Source organism: Cololabis saira, chromosome 1 (assembly GCF_033807715.1).
Source record: "Cololabis saira isolate AMF1-May2022 chromosome 1, fColSai1.1, whole genome shotgun sequence".
In the NCBI taxonomy this organism is placed as follows: Eukaryota; Metazoa; Chordata; class Actinopteri; order Beloniformes; family Belonidae; genus Cololabis; species Cololabis saira.
Window position 1 is genome coordinate 55145605 of NC_084587.1, and position 22267 is coordinate 55167871.

A 22267-nucleotide genomic window follows, 5' to 3' on the forward strand; every position below is an offset into this window, starting at 1 on the left:
TAAAAACAGAGAAATAAAATGAAAAAATATACATATGTATATATGAAGGAAAAGGTGTGTTTGTCATTAAAATACATAAATAAATAAAAGATAAATAAATACATTCTACAGCTGCCATAAATATAAATATTAATACATATTAATACTGTATAACTACAGTATTATTACAGTACTGTATACTGTACTGTTCAAATAATTTTGGATAATAAAAATGTCATTAAATAACAATGACTGAAATCATGCTTCCAATATTTAGTGAATACATTTGACCGCTCTTACTCTCTTTATGAAGTGAACTGAATTTGTGAGGTATTTTTCACCACAGCCTGCATGAACTGGACTTCTGCTCTTTTTAATAAATCTAATCTGTCTAATTACAGTAATCTTTTGGAGTTTGACCTGGCTGTGTGCTGCGTCTCAGCCTTCCTCTACCTGCACTGGCTCCACAAACAAGGCGGATAGTTTCTGTGCCTGGCCCTATCTGCATCAAATCAATCAGATCAATAAAAAACTATAGTATGTAACACCAAGAATCGCTGTCCGTGACGATGAAGAGAGCAGTGTAACCCAGTTAGCATCTGCAACTAAGCAAGAAGCTGTAGAGTACATAAATGAGCTAAGTCAACCCAATCAAATACCTTCATGAAGTTAAAACAGCAGCAACTGGAACATCATCAGTGAAGCAAATGAGACGGAGGAGGAGCTGATCTCCCTCTGAAGCCGACACGGCCTCCGTTAATGGTAGAACTCTCTTCTTTCAGTTAGCCCAAACTGTTAAAAACTGCCTAAATCATGGGGTTTTACTTTGTTTCAGTTGCAATCAAATAACTGCTATAGTGCAAGTTAGTGGGAGTTAATCCTGGTTTAAATGGCTGTTTGTTTGAATAAGTAAAAAAACCTTCCCTCTGCCAATACTAATCATTGGAGAGCCTATTTTCATCATTGTGTTGCATTGCCTTGCCAACAGCTTTCCTGAACTCTTTCTTCGACCAAAACAAGAAGATATTCTATGTGTATTTTCCTGGTAACTGAAGTTTATAATATGTGGCTCTGCGAAGAGGAAAAGCCTTTTAGACACATACGGAGGTAGAAACGAACATCCTGGTCCTTTCATCATGGTTTCTTCATGAGGATGCGGAAGCATGGAGATTCCAGCTGTGCTGCACTGCCATCCGTCGTCATAGTTACCCAAGAAGTCCGGACCAGGAACTTCATCTGGATTTATTCTGGTGACCATTTTAAAGGAATTGCTGTTTTAAAACAGTCATTGTTTTCATATATTCCTACATCTGAATCCAACATGTTGTTCCAGGAAGCTGAAAGTCACAGATGTTTTTTGCGCCTGTATATTTTTATTTCCTGCTGCCGCCGCCGCGGTGCTGCGGGGAGACGTGCTCATCCATAGCTAAGAGAGCGGGCTCCATTGTGCAGCTCCTAATGATGATTGTAATGATGGCTTGTCCATCTTTGATAAGAAACAGTACGCCCCTCATTAAAGGCCCGGGGCCCCGGTTCTCATGGCGGCTGGTCCTGCGCCGGAGCGGGACAGCAGGCGAGGGGAGGCGAGACGACACCCGTGGCACACGCCTGTTGACCGAGCCACAAAGCAAAAGCGTGTGACACTCACCCCACCCCCAGCACTCCCATTGTCCTCCCCGTGGGTCCCACAGACAAGACCAATCCTGTTACCCTCCCACCCCTCGCCGAGCCGCAGCCACCACCCTTCCTCATGTCCACAAAAACCACAAGACACACACAAGACACACACAAGACACACACAAGACACACAAGCGCTCCCCTCCGTCCTTTCTCCCTCTGCTTCACAATCAGTTTTACCAATCAGCTGATCTCTCTCTTTCTCACACATCCACCACGGGTTACCCTCACCCCCCCACCCTTAACCCACCTCCTCCATCACCTCCCCCCTCCACCATCAGCTGTTGTGCAAGGTGGAAATCCATCATTGTGTGGAAGGAGGGCTGCTCCAGCATGCTGCTCCACCATCGCCATACACACAAGCACTTATTTGCTTGGCATTGAGGGGGTGGGGGGGCTGATTGGTCCAGGGGGGGCTCTAATTCACCGATTCACATGCAGACAGTATTTCTTGGAGGTGCTGGTAGAGGAGTGCGTGGCAGGTGGGTGGGGTCTGAGTTTTAGCGATGCTGGGTGGCAGTGATGGTCGTGGGATGGAGCGAAGAAGAGGAGGAGCAGCCGGAGGAAGGAGGGAGGAGGAAGAAGAGGGGGTTGCCGCGGCTGCCGGGGTCAGGCCTGTGTGTCCTGGGAAAGTTGGGCTCTCCATTTAAATCTGCACATGTTGTGGCCTTCTGGTGACTGCGTGAATGTGCACGGTGACAGATGGCCCCGGCCCATAACTATAGAGTCCGAGAGCCCCGGTCCCCTGAGGGAGAGACGGAGAGAGGGAGAGAGAGTGATGGAGGGAGAGGCTGAAGGGGAAGAAGAAGAAGAGAATGCACAGTTGAGCTGATCCCATCAAAAAGAGAAATGAGGGATGGCGGAAAGAAGAGTGAAGGAGGGGGAGGAAGGAAGGATGATGGTGTCCATGTGTGTTTGGATCAATGTGTGTGTGTGTGTGTCATAAGGGGGAGGGATGAACCCTTAATCCCAAACTCTAAATTGAGTTAATGTATTTGCCCGGTCTGCATACACCAAAAGGAGGCCCAGGGTCCCCAAAGATTGTGATTAGGTGTCTAGTTTATCAGATGTTGGAGGGCAGGCGGGAGGGGCTGTTTGTACAAGAGTAGAATGGCAGCTTTGTATGTTGTGTACGTATGTGCTGACAGGGTTGGTGGGCCCGCGGGTGCCGTGCCAGCTCCCGGAGCCAACCCGTGCTCCATTCAGGCGGCCGATAGATCTCCGCTCCTTCCCTCGGACTTCCCACTAATCCTGTTAAGCAGCAATGTCAGCGGCTGGTTAAAGATTATTTTTAGAGGATTTATGCCACGGACGATTTGCCCTTCTATGCTTGTCTTCAAAGTGATGGTCTGTAACGTTTAGAAGAGTCATTTGGCAGAAACATGAAATAATGTTTTGGGAAAATGTTGCATTTTTAGAAGGTAGGAGTGAAATCCAGCTGACATGATGACTTTACAGAGGCCTTGACTAAATACCTGGAGCTGCATCCGGGCCGTAAACCGGGCCGGGCGGTGAATACGATGCACTTTGCAGGAAGAGGCAGATCAGACTCAACTTCCTGGTAAGGTTTGGGTCCTTGGGCGTTGCCAGCGCTGTGCTGCGCTGTGATGGGGGGGGGGGGGCGTTGCTCAGCTGGGCAGGTGGCTGCAGAAAGCAGCTCAGAGAGGAATCAGAGCCTGTTTCAGCAGAGAGACGGAGTGTCACCACGCTGCAGAACCTCCCGTCCCTGTCAAGCTCCACAGGCAGGTGGAGGCAGCGCTGCGTCCCACGAGACACACACAACTCACACTTTCATTACCGGCTACATTAGCCTCTATGACTCCTGGATCCTAATTACATCACATTCCTGTCAATCTCAAAGATTAGCATGCATGTTAGGCCGCTACACAAAGCTGAATTATTCTGTTTGAGTGTGTGTGTGTGTGTGTGTGTGTGTGTGTGTGTGTGTGTGTGTGTGTGTGTGTGTGTGTGTGTGTGTGTGTGTGTGTGTGTGTGTGTGTGTGTGTGTGTGTGTGTGTGTGTGTGTGTGTGTGTGTGTGTGTGTGTGTGTGTGTGTTAAATAATGCCCATGAACGTCTAGTGTTTGCTAGGTTATACTTATAGATTACCCGAAATACCGATTACCCAGTTCACGCCAAGCACAGTTGAAAGCCTTAGATTTATTCATACTCAGCACATTTTTATTAAACACGTGTCCTGTAGAGATGAGATGGCACGGTATCCCAGAAATCAATGCATCCACGATCAACGAGCAGTGGTAATGGAGGAGGAGAAAACCAACAACTCCTACATGCTAGTGTTGTTTTGTAACAGAATGGCGTTGTAAGATGTTTCCATGTGGAAATGTAATTCTTCTATCTTTAAATTTGTGGTTGATTTATAAAGATGGAGCTTATTTGAAAACCCCCATGTTTGAAGATGTGTGGGTCCACCAAACCGTCCTCCAGATTAAAACTCGGTGTATGTACTTGAGAAACATCCCTGGTCTTCCTCCCACGTTGGTCTCATCCATCTTCATTGTATGTGTCTCTTTTACGCAGCTCTTCTCCATTCGTGTCTCCTGTTTTTCTTATAAGTGGCTTTCGAAACTGAAACACGCTACACATAAAATGTAGTAAATAATATATGGTGTATACTGGTGTGGAGGTTGTTGATACCACAGAGGAAAACAGAGAGATTTCTGTCTTAACTCCACAACCAGTGCAGGCATCAGTACTGTAAGTGGTAACGCAGAATACTGGACGTCTGCAAAGACTCACCTTTACTGTTGCAAACTGCCACTGTGAATCAGCATGCTGAGTGCATATATATATATATATATATATATACATGGTCTCCTGCTCCCACTCAGAGCTGTCTTTCAGAGCTATTTAATGCATGGCAACACTTTCTGCCTCCCACACATGCACACACACACCAACACTCGCCAGCCCTGACTGAAGCTGTCTCCCCGTGTTGTCGCTCTGCAGCCTCCTGGAGACGTGGCACGATTCAAATGAAGGTTTTCTGGTGTTTTTTGCTCAACTCGTCTGTGAGATGATAAAACAGATGCAAAATGTTGCATCATTTATTATCTTCTGTCACTGGGTGTCTTTGAACACAGATAAAAAAATGCAAAACAGTGTAGAAACAAAAAAAAACATCAGGTTAATTTACTGAAATGTAATGCTCTTTTAAACACACACACACATATATATATATATATATATATATATATATATATATATATATACATAGGCTATATATATATATATATATATATATATATATATATATATATATATATATATATATATATATATATATATATATATATATATATATATACATATATATATATATATATATATATATATATATATATATATATATAGGGAGGCAGAAACTATGTGCAATTTGTCATCAATTTGTCATTTTCCTTCACTAATTTCTACCTTAACGCTGGACATCATAGAGAGGAATTGACATTGATCTCTGCTCGCTGGAGTATTTTCCCTTCATCCACCTCACCTTGCTTTCTTCACCGCAGAGCCCTCTCCCTTGTTGTATATATATATTTATCGCCAGGCTTTGGTGGAGACATTAAAGCTGCTGTTTACGTGAGATGTGATGATTCATGCTTTGCCTGCAGTCCTGCAGTCACGGCAGCAGAGATGCTTCACCGCTAGAGGGCGACAGAATAGCTGCTCAGCCGCATCCTCTTTCATTCTCCTCATTTATTCAGCTGGAGGACAGGTATGATACCTGAGGTATCCAGGACATCCAAGTGTAGAAATGAACTGCTGTCTTAAAAAAGTCAATAAGGTCATTTTGAACACGATGACAGCAAAAGGTGGTATTTATTACCGTGTAGCATCTTCTCTTCTTTTCACATCAGTACATCTGGGTACTAAGAGGAGCCGTGAAGCTGGACTATTGAGAGAGCGATGCTGCTACGCTTTTGTCTGAGACTCCTATCTTTGTCCTTACAGGAAACTGGACCACATTACACCAGGAAACTGGACCACATTACACCAGTCAGGAAATCACTACACTGGCTTCCAGTGAGTCAAAGGATAGAGTTTAAAATCTTACTGCTGGTCTACAAAGACGTGAATGGTCTTGGACCAAAATACATGGTGGATCTGTTAGTTCCTATGAAGCTCCCAGACCCCTGAGGTTCATCTGGATCTGTTAGTTCCTATGAAGCTCCCAGACCCCTGAGCTTCATCTGGATCTGGTTTGTTGTGGTTCCAGAACCAGAACCAAGCAAGGTTCATCAGCGTTCAGTTATTCTGCTCCTCACCGGTGGAACAAACTTCCTGTAGACCTGAGGTCTGCTCCAACTGTAGATCCTTTAAATCAGGATAAAAATATTACTGTTTACTGAAGCGTACTCTTAAATTAAATACTTACCTGCTGTAATCTACTGCTCTTACTTTTTAACAACTTGTACTTTTTATTATGTTACCTCTTTTCTTAGCATTTTATTTGTTATTTACTGTTTAATTGTGTCTTTTAATGTTGATGTAAAGCACTTTGAATTACCTTGTGTTGAATTATGGGATACAAATATACTTGCCTTGCCTTTGTAGTCACATTTTCCATTTCATGCTGACTGTTTTCACTCGGTCTGGGTTGCAGGCCAATCAAAATGGATTTGAAGCTTTGTCTCATGCTTACAGAGATTCCAAAAGATTCTTGGTATCTTTTCACGACATCCTACTGAAACAGCTTCACCATTTGTAGATGCAGAGTTCCACTGATGGCTGAACCTCTCAGCTTCCCCTCGGAGACAGCTGGCTAAGATGCTGCTCCAGCCAATTGACCTGTTACTTACTGGCCTCATTTGTTCCCCCAGGCGTTTCTTTTTAGTATCACATAGTTTTCCAGCCTTTTGCTGCCCATGTGTTGCTGCCATCATTTTATAAATGAGCTTATATTTTTCTTTAAATTATAAAATTTCTTTCTTGATAAACTGGGAATAAGATTGATGTTTATATTTGCAAATTTCAGCCATGAACAGACATGAACAATATGCCAATATGAACGTTTCAAGTAGCGCTTCCCTCCTGTAATTGGCTAAAGAAAGAAACATATTGTATATTTCACTCTGCGGTATAAAGGATTCCAGTAAGCTTGCTTCATTTCACTTGGAAAGCCGCGGAGCTTCATATGGTGCTGTTCTGGGTAAGCCTCTTATAGAGTCCCTGCTACAGCAGATGCGGGGAGAATGCCAATGAGGAGCTCCTGCTGGGAGAGAAACTGTCGGCTGTTCTGCTGTCTGCGCCGGAGCCGCGTCTGCCTGCGCGCTCGGGCTGTTAGGGACTCACAACAAATACTGGAACATTCCCTGCTCAAACAAGTGGAGAAGATGGAGTAAGAGGGCAGGTCCCTGCGGATCCGGGCCGTCGGGAAACTACAGAACCCCGTCTCTGCGCGCCCGAGCAGAGCCATGCTCCCCCAGAAACCCGGCCGGGTGTCGGACCCGTTCGGAGGGGAGCGGCCGCAGGGCCGGGTGTCGGACGCCGGGACCCAGAAACACTCCCGGGTGTCGGACCCGTTCGGAGGGGATCGCCCCCAGGTGCCGCCGCGGCGCCTCAGGAGCCGGGACTTCCCGGTGATCGCGCGGCGCCGGCGCTCCGGCTCCGCGCCCGAGCGCAGGGTCAACTGCGTCCTGGTGGGAGACGGAGCCGTGGGCAAGACCAGCCTCGTCGTCAGCTACACCACCAACGGATACCCCGCAGAATATGTCCCCACTGCGTTTGATAACTTTACAGGTGAGCGCTGACGTCAGCAGGGCCACTTTGGAGCGTTTTACGCGCAGACTTTTACGCACGGAAGTCTGATTCATTCATGATTTGCCTCGTTATGGGCTTTAGTAACAGAGCTTAAAGTCAATATTCTGTTAAATGGCGGGAAGAAGAATTGTGCTGTGTAAGAAACTATTTAACCTATAAGTGACTTTCTGCTGTGTTTGGATCTGCAGTGATGGTTGTGGTTGACGGGAAACCCGTGAGGGTGCAGCTGTGCGACACCGCGGGACAGGTGAGCTCCAGCCTGCATGCAGATTCATGTGTGACAGCTGTGTAAAATCAGCATCCATGAGCATCACCTACTCTTTTTGTTCTTGTTCTGCATCGACATGATAGAAATGGGGGCTGGTTGACGAATCCGTTAATGTGAGTATAGTCGCTTATAACACTTCTGTATTAGTCTTTGGTTCCACAGTTGCTAACCTGGCAGGTTTAGTGTGTCTGGTTTGTGTCAGTCTCAGTATGAACTCTTAGTTTGTATCCCCCCCTGCAGGAAGGACGCTGGTGTTGTCTTCCTCCATCCCGTAGTCTCAGCTGTCCTTTTCCCCACACTGTTAACCTGCTGCAGCAGCATCTTTCTTTTGTACTTAAAAATCAAAATCTGAAGAGGATTTAGGGATGACATTCTTTTATTGTTGCATGAAGTTGATATAAAGGTTTTATTGACCTTGGATAAGCGGAGGAAAATGGATGGTGCTGTTCTGAATAACCCACATAGCCTATCTCACTGTAGATATTTGTAATTAATTTGGTTAAATTTACTAAAAAATAATGTTTAGTAAAGTAACTTTGAACCAATAAAAGAAAACGTTCATGAATTAGATTTTTCTTCTCCGTCAAGCTCATATAAATCCATGTCTAGATAGAAACACAGCTGTAATCAGCCGTGTCTAGACTGTACAGTATCTACACACCACAATGTGGTTTTATCACTGTGTGTATTTGCTGTCTCATCAAAAAACACCATGTGGTTTTGGATCCAAAGCAGCAGTGCAGTGTATCATCCACACAGGTAGAATCACCTGATTCATATGTCCCCGTATCCTCATCTTATTTTATTCAGGACTGTCAGTATCAATGAGTCGTGCACCATTTTGAGCCCATAAATCTCCCAACATTTAGTGGTGTCAAATTAAGATGACTCAATATCAGCAGCTGTAAACGGTCCCAGCAAACACGCCGCATGTAACAGGTGGGCTCTGCTCATTAGAACCGTGGCTGGCCAGCTGGTCTACAAGACTGGAGCCTTTTTATGAGAAATAAACACATATTTTGTGGAAATCAGTCGTTTCAAAAGGTAGACAGACTCGTAGGTGATGCTGCTTTTTTCGTGGGGATGAGTTGACTCTGAGAAAGACGGCAATAAATCCACCTCCATCCTGTAACGTAACCGGGACTGGTCCTTGTGTCTTGTCCTCCCCACAGGATGAGCTGGAGCGCTTCCGGCCGCTGTGCTACAAGAACGCTGACGTGTTCCTGCTCTGCTACAGTGTGGTGCGTCCCTGCTCCTTCCGTAACCTGACGGACAAGTGGCTCCCTGAGATCCGCCAGCAGTGCCCCGGTGTGCCCCTGGTGCTGGTCGCCACCCAGCTGGACCTGCGGGAGGACGTGCAGGTGCTGATCCACCTGGCGCAGAACCAGCAGCGGCCGGTGGGGACGGACGAGGGCCGGCGGCTGGCCCAGGAGCTCGGGGCCGTCGGCTTCGCAGAGTGCTCGGCGTTGACTCAGAAGAACCTGAAGGATGCTTTTGACTCTGCCATCCTGGCCAGCTTCCAGCTGACGGACAGCGGCGTCCAGCAGCAGAGGCTCACGCTCAGGAAAAAGACTCCCGATAAGATCAAGAGCCTCTCCGAGTCCTGGTGGGGTAAAATTAGCTGTCTGGTGGGAGAGCAGAGCTGCCAACTGAAGTGAAAAGCTGCACGGATACAAACCTGCGTTAGATGAATGTACTTTTTATTCAACAGCTGACCAGATGTGGCCAGATGGGTGAAGGTGATCACCACACATGGACAACGCAACACTATTCAGAGTTCAACAATGTCCTTTGTTTCACACCTTAACATAGTATTTTGCAATATTGATTACTTGTAGATTGTTTATTTAACTATATATATTTATTTATGTATTGAGTTTTATTGTTTCCACTGCCAGTGATGGTTCTGCTCAGAAGCCTTGAATAAAGTTTCTTACCTCTGCCTACACGAGGGCAGAGCATCTCCTGGGTGATTTGGCTCTAATCTCTGGTTAAGCCGAAGATCACAACTTTGCACAGCTCCCTGGTCCGACTCAGTCGGCCGGCTGCAGCCGCCTCTAATAGAAGCAGACAGGACCACCTGGCCTGGATTACACCAGCATATGGAGCCTGACGCGCTCACATCACTACTGATCACACCTCAACAAGCAGGACAAGCTGGCTGCTCCACTTTCAAGGGTTCACTGACTGTCGTGTGCAGCCCGGCATAAGAATAAGATAGAAATGGATCATGCTTTTTCTTATATCTTATATGAAATTATTCATACAGTTGTATAAACTGACCTTTTGTAAAGACATTTTACACAGAATTCAAAATAAACCTCAGTGGTTTAATGAAATAAAACAAGTATTTACAATAAAAGACACATTAGTAGCAAATGTTTATGTCTCCCTCTCTAACTGTTCATATTCCTCCCATTTCACCGTAGAGAGCACTTAACCCTTGTGTTGTCTTTGGGTCAAAATGACCCAATTCTTCTATCCTTCTTTCCTCCTGCCATGCTCTCTCCTTCCCTCTTCCTTTCCTCTTTTCCTCCTTTTTTACCCTCCTGTACTCCTTTTTCTTCCTACCTCCTTTTCATCATTTGTTCCTTTATTACCGTCTTTGCTTTTCCTTCCTTCTTTCCTTATTTTCTCCATTCCTTCCTTCTTCCCTCCCTTCTTTCTTTCCTTTTCTCCATTCCTTCCTCCCTCCCTTCTTTCCTTTTCTCCTTTCTTTCCTTCCTTTCTCCCTTCCTTCCATCTTCCCTCCCTTCTTTCTTTCCTTTTCTCCATTCCTTCCCCTCTACCTTCCTTCCTTTTCTCCCTTCTTTCCTTCCTTTCTCCCTTCCTTCCTTCTTTTCTCCTTTTTCCCTTCCTTCCATCTTTTCTCCCTCCCTTACTCCCTTTCCTACTTCTTTCCTTTTTTTCTCCTTTCTTCCTTACTTCCTTCTTTTCTCCCTTCACCCTCCCTTGACCCAAAGACAGCACAACAGTTAAGCATTGTTTCAACAATAAAACGTGGAAGATAATTATGGCGTCCATCTTTTTCCTTCCTACTTCAGAGTTTGAGCAGCTCCATTTGGACATTTGTGGGGCCTCGTTCCACTTCAAACAACGTTTTCTGGACTAAAGTAAAAGACTGCTTAAACTCAGCTTTAAATATGCTTATTTTCTCACCAAAGGTTTTATTCAGAAACAGTAGCAGAGAACTGGACAGAATCCAGGTTACTGCTCGAGGCTCCTGAGGCGTCAACAGAAGGGAGAACTGGTACTTGGACGCTTGGATTGACATGATAAAGCCATGGATTTATCACAGTTAGGCCCATAAGTATCTGGTAAAAGTTTTGATGATTTTGTCGTTAAACACCACTGCAGCCTAGACATCTTGAATACATTCCAATGGGTGGTGGCATCCTAGCTGTCATCGCTGCAAAAATACTATATAGCTACCGATAAACGAGGACGAGGACCACTGCACCAGTCATGTAAGGAGAAAGCACTGAACAGAAGTCATACTAGCTTTGATTCCAGCAGAGGGCAGCATAGCAACTGAGAATCATTTGGTTTGAACTCGGCAGCATCACCTGAGCAAACCCTGCAGGTCTAAGACCCCTTCCAGGTTTGTACTCAGTAAATATGTTTCATGCATAATTTGGTCCCAAAACATTCAGAGAATTAAAGATGATAGGAAGAACTTTAGATTAAATCAGTGTTTGACTGCACATATTGCAATGATGTGGTCGCTGATGTTCGTTAGTTTAGTTTAGTTTATTGTTTTGCACAGTTTTAAAGATATACAAGAAAATATCAAATATAAATACTATACGGTGCAGGAAGAGGCAAAAAACCCAATGGGCTTATTTGAAGCCTCCACCGAAGATATTACAATTTCACATGTTATAAAGAACACAAGATTAACATATAAAAACAAAAAGTATAACTACACAAAAGTGATGGCAAACTAATAATGCAATATATAAATAATAAAGAATAAAGACAAAAGAAAAGTGTGTGTGAGTGTGCATGGGATATTGTTTTTACAGCTTGTATTGACTCCTGAGCAAATAAGACTAATGGTAGAAATGATCATGTCACTATCAGTGAAACACAAAAAAAAAGAAAAAAAGAACATGGATACATGTAGAACAATACATTGGGAAAACAGTTACAAAACAGCAGTCAAGTGGTGCTTCAAACGTCCTTTATAACATTTCAAAGAGGAATATTCCCTTCACTTGAATGTATCTTCTCCAACTCAAACTCTCATCAACAATAATACCGTACCCAGGTATTATATATACATATATACATTATACATATTGACAGACTCAATAGTAATTTTGCATGAATCTTTACGGTATGATTTTTTGCCACTAAAAATTATGAAATTTGATTTCTTTATATTCAAGGATAGTTTATTTAATCTGAACCACATAGCATAGGCAGTTAAACCAGCATTGACATCCTTAATCAGTAAGCTGAAATTTGAACGAGAGAGCACTAGGGTTGTGTCATCTGCAAACATTATTGGACAAAGGGAGTTTGAAACATTAGCACTGTATTCTTGCTGCAGCAGGTGGGGAAGATGAGGCAATATATAGATACATGACAATAAACAGGTAAGAATGATTTATGAGAGTCTGACAGAGATAAATCTAGCTGATGTAGGGATAATACGTCATTCTACACGCCCACACAGGTGACGTTATGTTTCGCGGATAACGCCTCCCAACTTGCCTTCCCTCCCCTCAACTCGGTTTCAAGCCTGAGGTGACAAATAACACGCCTTGCGTTTATATTAAAAACGCGAGTTAAACACGCTTTCATCATTCAGTGATGTTAACGGGATCCGATCTAAAAACTCCTACTGAGATGGTCAGAGGGTGGGGACTGCAAGTCAGGATGTCAGCAGGTATCCAACAGAAACATCCATACAGACAGGTGGAAACAAGCAGTGGGATGATCAGAGGGGGGGACTGCAGGTCAGCATGCAGCTCCTGAAGCTCCGGCCTGCAAACATGCACAAAAGAGAAAAGATGGGCAGACCAGCACAACAAACTACAAAAACAATGGAGATTATGGTGATGAGATACGTCTAATTAATAACTGAGGGTTGATCTGAAGAAAGAAAAGAGAAGAAGACGAGAAAAGGAGGGGTGATGGGCACCACAGTGGCACTCAGTTGCGCTGCTACATTTTGATCAGCTGGAGGATATTCAGAGAATTTCTAGCCTAGTAATCTAGCCTAGAAGATAAAAACGCCTAAATTAGTTTTTCAGCATCACTCTGCGAGAGGATGTTCCTTTCTTTGCGATATTAAAAACGCTGTTTCACAAACCTGATTAATATACGGTTTAAACAACAAATCCTGATCAAAAATAATACCAAGACTTCTCACAGTTGTACTGGAGGCTATCGCAAAACCATCTAATCCCTTCTTAAAGTGTGTGGGACCAAAAATAATAACAGATTTTATTATCGGAATTCAGAAGCAAAAAAATCTTCGGACATCCAGTCCTTGATGTCCCTAAGACATGCCTGAAGTTTAGCTAACGGTTCTGTTTCATCTGGCCTCAGGGCGCAACAGAGTTGTGACTCTTTGTCAGCCTGGCTACAGTGCTGAACAGAAAACGTGGGTTACTTTTGTTATCATCTATCAACAATGAATAATAAGCTGTTTATGTTACAAAGAAAATCCTCCATACATTTACCTCAATAAACAAACAGAATTCATAGCACAGCAGACATACAAATGAGATTAAAGTCCCAAACAGTTCCCTGTAACAAGGGAAGTAAAAAAACAAGCAAATGTATTCATCTGACATGTTCTGTCATAACATGTTTATGATGTTCAGGTTACCTCGTTTCCAAATTTTGGCCCAATCTGTCTGCGGGGATGTTTTCACACTCTATGTTTCTTTTTAACTGTGCTATACATCGCCTGTGTGTCCTCCACCGCTGCTGGAGACAAAAATGAGAGGCTACGGATTAAAATGCTGATTTATTTGACACATATCCTACAGTATGTGCTATGATGGCATCCGTAGAGTCGGTACACCGTTTTGTTTCATGGAAATGAGAATTTGTAATTAAAATGACAATATTGACACATTTAGCTGCTCAGAGTAATAAAGAGTGCCCTGTATGAGGATCTGCTCACCCTGTGCCTCCGAGAATCTTGTGGTTGCGTAAACGACGCTCTCTTCTTGTGGGTGGGGGTGACTTGGGCTGAAGTTGGAGTAGATGTGGTCCGCCGGGGTTGTGGAGAATCTTAAAGCACCGTAATGAATTTCATCCATCTGCTAAACATACAGAGAAGAACATTCATTATTTTTTATTGCCACTTGATAAAACAGAACTCCTTTTGACGTCACACTAGTAAAAATAGTCTTTTTCACTGTAGTAAGAAAACCATGATTTACTGGCAGTGATGCAGCGCAAGAAGAGGAATTGTAAGCTTACAGCATGGAAGTGATGTTTTCTATTTGAACACCCACAGCTCAAAAAGAGAAATATTTAAACACATCAGCAGTTATGAGACCAAACACTTGGTCTCTTTTTATTGAAACCACCCTGATGGAATCTCAGCCATAAAACATCTACTTCTACACATATTTGTAGTTTTTAGAGGTGTGATGGCTGTACCTGCTGCCACACAGTAATGGTTGGTAAACCCACACACACATACACTTGTGTGGTTCCTTTTAAGTTTTATTACTTTCATAATAAAACATGCACACAATTCATATTAGTTGGAGATACACTCATTCTTTCTAGAGCACACATATATAATATTTTGTCACATCATTACAAGTCGGGTTCATGGGCTCTGCTTCCAGATCCTCTGCTTTCATCCCACAACTTGTATATCAGGTTCAATGGTGTTAGTTACCTGCAGGTGTGAGTGTGTGGTTGTTGGTCTATATGGTTCTGAGATGGACTGGAGACGGACTGGAGGCCTGTTCAGGGTGTAGCCCTGCCTTTTACCTGAAGAGAGCTGGGATAAGCTCCAACAGATCCCAGTGACCCTGAATAAGAGTTAGAAGGGTGTATATAATGGGTGGAGGGGTGAATTTTCGTTTTTGTTTGGTCTCAGAAAAATAACTGTTAATGTGTTCCTCATTTCACAGCTCTAAGAAGAGGGAACTTATTTTTCGACCAAGCTGTTGCAACATTGCTTAAGTCCAATCCATCTTCTTCCTCATTAAAAAAAGAAGAGGCTAAATTTGAAAAACTGAAAGACTTTTACAACTCTATCTTTGTGTGACACTTTTAATCCAAATACATTTATAGAGAGATTTGTAGACTAAAAATGTTAAATTAGTAGTAAATAATGGAGAAAGTGTAAAAGGCAACACCTCTCGTATGTAAGGGGTGTCGAATTAGCCTGTTGATTGCGAATAATTAATCACAGGCATATTTAGCCCTTTATGTTTTTTAATCGCTTAATCTATTTTTTAATCTCCAACTTGACTTTCTGTTTGCGAGTTGGCTTTATTATGAAATCTGAGTTTGTGTGGTGGGCTTGTTGTGCTTGAGTTGAGGGTAGAAACAACGGTCAGTCCCACCTTGCAGTGGACATTGATTAGCTGTCCATGTGTGTGGGACATTTTAGCCACATAAACGCAAAGCACCCGGTCACGATCGCAGCCACAGCTAATGTTAGCAGCAACGCTCTTCCCCAAACTAAAATAGAGGATATATATATATATATATATATATATATATATATATATATATATATATCCTCTAGTATATATATGTCAAGGAGTTTACAACTAAAAACAAGAGGTGCATTACACATTTTAGCATAACTTGTAGTGCGAATTGAGCTTGGTGACACAAAGTGATGAGATACAGGTTTAATCTGCTACGTCTAAACTAAACTGACGTGACTTTTAAAATTGATCAACACATTTCAGTTTTAGCTGCAATGCCTAAAAATTGCATATTTTAGAAACAAATAAATAGGTAAATTTGTGCTTGGATCTTTGAAGGAACTCATAAATAATATATGACAATGTTGCCACTTTGTTTTGGGCACTTAATCTAAAAATATGTCATTCAGTGAGTGGGTCTGATTTGCAGGGTGCTGTGACAACAGACCCAGATCAGAGTAGATTATGCATTTGACATTTTGACATATTTGACATTTCCTGCATTTGATGAACCTCTGAAGTGGGTAGTGCAAAGCTGCAACACCAATTTCAAAATTAAAGCTGCAAGCAGCGATGAACGGGCACTCGCGCGTGCAATTTTCACCCGATGACACCACCCATGACTCTTTATGTCAAACCATTAAAAAAATATGGCAATAAATAGGAACTATCACATATCAACCAATTAGAAGAAGGGGCGAGGCTAATTTGCACCAATTAAGGTGAAGGAGTCAAAACCGAGTCCGATGACACCACCCACGACTCTCTATGTCAAACCGTTCAAAGGTTATAGCAGAAAATAGGGACTATCAAATATTGACCAATCAGAAGAAGGGGCGGGGCTAATTCAGGCCAATGAAGGTCAATTACTTAAAACCGAGTCCGACTGAGAAAAGTAATATGCGTTGTCGCAGGATGGAGACGCACATTTTGATGTATAACACACCTGGGTGCACGTTACTGTTCGGGCCGTATTAACTGCCGAAGGAACGGCATAAATTGTGCCAAAATTACACGATTAATTCAAAATGGCCAACTTCCTGTTGCGTTTCGGCCATGGCGCCAAGAGACTCTTTTTTTTTTTTATTTTTTTTTTTAAATATTTTTATCCCGGTTTTTTTCCCATTTTTACCACCCCGTGCTCCTACCTACTGACAGTCCTGGGCATTGCCATCCTCTACCCAACCCCTGGAGGGCCCTGCACTGAGCTCAGGTCTCCTCCTTAACCTGAAGAGTGAGCAGGCCGCATCTTTTCACCAGACAGGGTGGGGTTTCTCCGGCCGAACGTAGCGCGTGGAAGGATCACGTTATTCCGGCCAGATCCTCCCCACCCCATCTGGCGCCCCGGTTGGCCAGAGGGTATAGCCCAGGACTGTGTGCATGTTTTTGTGAGGGTAGCTCACATTAGCTACCCAAGGGAACACGGGGAGAACATACAAACTCCACACAGAAAGATCCTTTCGCCAACCCCACCCATGGTGTGGACTCCGAAGTCATGGGGGAACTAACACGCACTTCAGCACCCACAGCGTCCCCCGGCGGGAATCGAACCCAGGACCTTCTTGCTGTGAGACCGCTGCACTACCAGCTGCGCCACCGTGCCCCTGCCAAGAGACTCTTTAAGTTGCGACATGATACAGGTGTGTACCAATTTTCGTGCATGTATGTCAAACCGTATCGTGGGGCTTGAGGCTTGAAGTTTTCTAGGGGGCTTTCTAGTTGAGCCATTAGGCCACACCCATTAATCCAAACCATTAAATATCAAATTTTTCACCAGGCCTGGCTTGCGTGCAAAATTTGGTGACTTTTGGGGCACGTTTAGGGGGAAAAAAAGGCCCTCATTTCGTCGGAAGAAAAATAAAAACAACGTGAACGAGAACAATTCCTACAAATGCAATAGGGCCTTCGCTGAACTATCACAACTTGGTTGAAATTCAAGCTCTTGTACTGTATGTCTGTTGTTGTGAGTTTTTTTTTTAATGAAAATACGTCTAAGGACCGTTTCTAATACCAAAGGAAATTATTCCCGCTTCTGACAAAAAAAAAAAACAACCCAAAAAGGCTCCTTTAAACTCTTGCCACTTACCTGGACACTGTTGTCTGGTTTCTCTTCAGTTGCAGGTTTATTTTTCAAGGACGTGTCTCTTCTGAGAAAGAAATATATATATAAACAATAATCATTAACTACTAGGATTAATTACTAACACAGTAATATTTTTGCATTATTACAGTACTGTAAAACCTGACGTCTAAAACTAAAATTGGTTCAGGAGAAGATCTTTTACGGACAAGAAGCAGGATCAAAACCAATGTTGTAGAAAAACATTTTTAGACTAAACAGGAAAGACTGGAAAAATACTTTTTTCTTTCTTTTTTACAAGAATGAAATCAAATTTACAGGTAGGCAGATGACAGGGAAGTGACCGACAATATGGTGTAACTAATTAAAAACTAAGTACAGTGATGAGTATCTAACTGACGTCCAACATGGATTGTACATGTGAAAAACATGTCATCTCCTTACAGGCTGGAGCTTCCAACTGATTACCGTATTTTGCGGACCATGAGGCACATCGCATGAAGGGGCAATAACAATGAACGCTACTATTTTCATACATAAGACCATTATAAGGCGCATGATAAAACATAACACAAGCGAATACAAGCGAAAACAAAACAGTCTGATTAGTTGACCTTTATTCAACTCATTCACAATAACTCAGAATATCGTTCATTTGTAACTAAAACAGGAAAATAAACTCACACTTTAAATCATTCATCTTCCACAAATCCAAAAAATAAAAAGTGGAGGAGGTAAGCGTTGTACTACATCCTGTTCTCAGATTGGTTCATTGTTGCCAGCGATAGCGGACAGCTGAAGTTAGTTTGAGGTTGGAACAATGTTGTATTCCAACATTTGACTATAATGGATTATAGGGCTGTAACGATACACTAATCTCACGATACGGTACGATACACCATATTGAGGTCACGATAACGATACGATATTATAGCAGTATTTTTTTAACAACCTTGAATGAGGAACATATGACTGGAAAAAATGGTCTTTTATTTGAAAGACACAAAAAACAAAACAATACTGTGCGTTTGCCCTATTGTTCCAGTTTGTAATGCTTTATAGTGTTTAAGTTTTAAAGAGAAAGCCAGGCCAACCATTTTCCACAACTGAACAAAAAGTAAATGTCAGGTTTGCATTATGCATCTTCACTTTCATACAAGTACAAATATTTTGCCACAAACTGGATAGTTTCTCTCATGTATGTTTTGACTTTTTTTCTTTTCCAGAAATTGAACAACTAAAATTAAATAAATAAATAAAAGTAAATAAATCAATACAATTTTACATCATAAAAAAGATGATTCATGCTCATGTTTGTTAAGAAGGTTATTTTGGTAATTCAGGGTTCATTATTTTATAAATATATTCTTTATATTCTGATGTAAATCAGGGACTATAATGACACTAGTCAGTTTATTTGTAGTGATTAGTCTGTTTTAGATTGGGCGGAGTGATACGCCACAGTACGGCACTAGGTGCTGTGTTGATGTTCTAAAATCCTACACTGTTGAGGGACATTAAAGTACACTGGAACTCAGCAGAAGTTTCCCTGTGTTTATCCTACTCACCACCCCAAAAAGGTTTAATTTAATAAGGTATGGCTTAACTCTAAACCAGACTTAAAAGTTCAGAGCTAAAAACCCTGCAAGAGTCCCGTGATCGGGACCGTAAAACGGTCCTAGTTTCTTCTGAGCGGAGGAAGATTTTGGTCCGCGGGTCGAGGCGCGGTCGGCACGCGCGGTCGGATGCGCGTTACTAGTCAACACAATAGATTAATATTAATAACCCAATAATTCCGTGGCACGATATATTGTTACACCCCTAATGGATTATGATACAGATTAGAAAATTGGGTTTAAACTACAAACCTAACGTTGGCTTGACGTCTAGTTATAGTAAGGTAACATAGATTAGATGTTGGGTGAAGGTTGCTTACCAGCACTACATAATTAGTTATCTAACGTCTGATGTTGCAATCCGTATCCAACCAAGGACTGACTTTAATGTTTCGGCTGACGGTCCGACCATCAATCAAGCGGAGCGGCTTTGTCACTATCATAGTCACTGAAACATGTTTTTTTAAGTTTTTGAGTGCAGTGTTCCACATAAAACTGTTTCGAGGTCAGTAAGCACAACAAAATTCATACATAAGCTGCACCCGATTATCGGGCACACAGCTGATTTTTGAGAAAAAATAAGGATTTTAGTTGCAGGTTTAGTTTAGGTAATAACAGCTTTTTATTTATATATAACTGTTTTAAAGAAACATAGTTCTGAATATCTTAATCACATTTCTACCAACAGGTCGGTCAAAATGTTACCTAATGGAGATTTAATTGAGAACTTTGACTGGTAAAGTATGTGCCCACTGCATTTGTAAAAAAAGGATTGGAAAAAAATAAGTAGATTTCCTCAAGATGTATTAAATAAAGCAGAAATTAATTGAAATAATCACCTAATCCACAATACTAACAGAAGGACAATGACGACCAGAGAAGCTGCAGTGACTGAAAGAGCAACTGGAAGCTTCAACGAACCTGGGAATAAATGATCAACAACAAACAATTAACATTTCTTGATGACAAATAGATTCCAAATATTAGGAGTAACCGGTAGTTGATAAATGTTTGGTCTCTTCTGCAGTTACAGACAAGGTACAAGTTAAAAAGTACCTTTCACTTTAATAGGATGAAATCTGGATCTACGTCGTCCTCTGCTGTTCTGGGCTTCACAGTAATAATTTCCACTGTTTTCAGCACTGAAGTCACTGATAGTGAAGTTGTTTCCTGAAGCTTTTGGTGAGTCTTCATCCTCCTTGTACCAGGTGTAATTAGCTGCTGGGTTAGCATCACTGCTGCAGCTCAGTGTCACTGAGGTTTCCTCTGATATCCCACCAGAGGAACTCACTGACACAGACGGGAGGTTTGGAGCATCTGGACACACATGTTTAGAGAGAAAGACGATATGTTCAGTTACTCAGCAGCAGTCGGGAAACCCCCAAGTGTGGCGACCCATGAACTTCACTGCAAAATAAAGAAATATCTTTATAATCAAATTAGATTTGCCATCAGTGCTACCGCTCCCTCTGTCAAAGTTTTGGAGACAGCAGTTCATACTCCTGTTTCTTCTCGACTTCAATGTTGTAATTTTTCTAAATAACAACTAAGACTCACCCGCATGAATGAAATCAGCAGGTCTTGTTGAAGAACTATACATCTCAGAATTAATGTCACTACTTTTGTCATGTAATCAATGAACACCAGTAAACCCGCTTCTTTGGCAGCATTCATGCCCATACCATTACTCTACCCCCACCATGTCTAATGCATGATGGGACATGCTTTGGGTTATGAGCTTTTCCTTTTCTTCTCCATACTTTCTTTAAAACATCATTCTGATACAAGTTTATATTGATTTCATCTGTTTGAAGGATCTGCATCTATAAAATGTGACTGTTCTGTCCCTTGTTTGCACTATATAAGTGTTTTATGCATTTGGCTTTTTATATGGTCTTTTATTTTGAAATCCATAATTTTTTTGAAGTGCAGCTCAGACAGGATGTAATGGTGGAAGTCAATCATTTTGCAGTAAATCATCTATCTGCCTTTTGTTTCGTGCCTTCAACATCACTGTCTGTAAGTTTTGATTTGTACATGGGAGTAGAATTAGATTTACATTTTAGTTGGAGTAGATGCTTCCCATGAGGGTGGATTTTGATTACCGTATTTTCACGACCATTCGGCGCACCGTGTGAAAAGGCGCACCCTCATTTTTGTGTGTCATTTTTAGATTTAAAACACACATACGGCGCACCGACCCAAAAGGCGCAGTCTACAGACACGGAGCTGCACACACGCGCGCCGCAAAACACACACACCCGCTGCAGAACACACACACAAGCACACAAGTGTGCTTATTTAAAAATAGAGCGGGAGCAAAACTTAGTTTGATTGTATTTTATTTAAATTTTTACATTAATCAAGCCCTTCAAAGTCCTCCTCTGTTTCTGCATTAAAGAGCTCCGCTAATTCAGCTGTGCAAGTCCCAATTTCCTCGGTGTCAGTCACTTTCTGCACAACAGTAAATAAACTTTTCATACCCCGTTGTGCGGATCCCCCACCGCGCAGACCCCGTCTCTCCCCGGCGCAGACCCCGTCTCCCCCCGGCGCAGATCCCGTCTTTCCCCCGGCGCAGAGCCTGTCTCTCCCCGGCGCAGACCCCGTCTTTCCCCTGGCGCAGAGCCCGTCTCTCCCCGGGGCAGAGCCCGTCTCTCCCCGGCGCAGAGCCCGTCTCTCCCCGGCGCAGACCCCGTCTCCCCCCGGCGCAGAGCCCGTCTCCCCCCGGTGCAGAGCCCATCTTTCCCCCGGCGCAGACCCCATCTCCCCCCGGCGCAGAGCCCGTCTCTCCCCGGCGCAGAGCCCGTCTCTCCCCGGCGCAGACCCCGTCTCCCCCCGGCGCAGAGCCCGTCTCCCCCCGGCGCAGACCCCGTCTCCCCCCGGCGCAGACCCCGTCTTTCCCTGGCGCAGAGCCCGTCTTTCCCCCACGGCGCAGACCCCGTCTCCCCCCGGCGCAGACCCCGTCTTTCCCTGGCGCGGATCCCGTCTCCAGCCACCCCTTTTCATTCGCTGTTATAATGACTCCGGCTGGAAACGTCTTAGGCAAAGTTTTTCTTTTAAAAATCACCATAGGCGTTTCTGTCCATCAGCGTGGCAGGCAAGCACCACATAAATGAGTATGTGTGTGTTTCGCGCCGCGAAACACACACACGCGCATGTCGGGGATACGGTACCGGGGTTTGTAACCTAATATGGCTGAAAATCTCGGAGGGTGAAGCTGATCCGAC

The 22267-nt window shown here is 43.2% G+C and overlaps 2 protein-coding genes across 2 annotated transcripts; one reads left to right on the forward strand and one right to left on the reverse strand.

Annotated features, from left to right (window-relative positions):
* The first annotated feature begins 6679 nt into the window (after positions 1-6679).
* Positions 6680-10101, forward strand: LOC133448783 (rho-related GTP-binding protein RhoU-like). The gene is made up of 4 exons (XM_061727644.1): positions 6680-7415; positions 7625-7683; positions 7788-7817; positions 8877-10101. The coding sequence occupies exons 1-4, from the start codon at positions 7091-7093 to the stop codon at positions 9360-9362; spliced, it is 900 nt and encodes a 299-aa protein (XP_061583628.1). The 5' UTR covers positions 6680-7090; the 3' UTR covers positions 9363-10101.
* Positions 10102-11441: 1340 nt separating this feature from the next.
* On the reverse strand, positions 11442-21780 carry LOC133444702 (B-cell receptor CD22-like). Its single transcript, XM_061722614.1, has 7 exons — positions 21732-21780; positions 20097-20357; positions 19880-19961; positions 17431-17491; positions 13847-13988; positions 13547-13647; positions 11442-12696 (listed from the first exon to the last, which is right to left on the reverse strand). Exons 1-6 carry the CDS (start codon positions 21778-21780, stop codon positions 13589-13591), a joined length of 654 nt encoding a protein of 217 aa, XP_061578598.1. The 3' UTR covers positions 11442-12696; positions 13547-13588.
* Between the last annotated feature and the right edge of the window lie 487 nt (positions 21781-22267).

Bases quoted from the DNA above. Each gene is read 5' to 3' on its own strand.
- LOC133448783 (XM_061727644.1), top strand. From the start codon at position 7,091: ATGCTCCCCCAGAAACCCGGCCGGGTGTCGGACCCGTTCGGAGGGGAG. The intron at 7,416-7,624 runs GTGAGCGCTGAC...TTGGATCTGCAG, and splicing joins TGCGTTTGATAACTTTACAG to TGATGGTTGTGGTTGACGGG. The intron at 7,684-7,787 runs GTGAGCTCCAGC...TCGACATGATAG, and splicing joins TGTGCGACACCGCGGGACAG to AAATGGGGGCTGGTTGACGA.
- LOC133444702 (XM_061722614.1), bottom strand. From the start codon at position 21,780: ATGGGCTCTGCACCGGGGGGAGACGGGCTCTGCGCCGGGGGGAGACGG. The intron at 17,492-19,879 runs GTGATTATTTCA...TTTCTTTCTCAG, and splicing joins CTGTTAGTATTGTGGATTAG to AAGAGACACGTCCTTGAAAA. The intron at 13,989-17,430 runs GTAAGTGGCAAG...CTGTATGTTTAG, and splicing joins AACCAGACAACAGTGTCCAG to CAGATGGATGAAATTCATTA.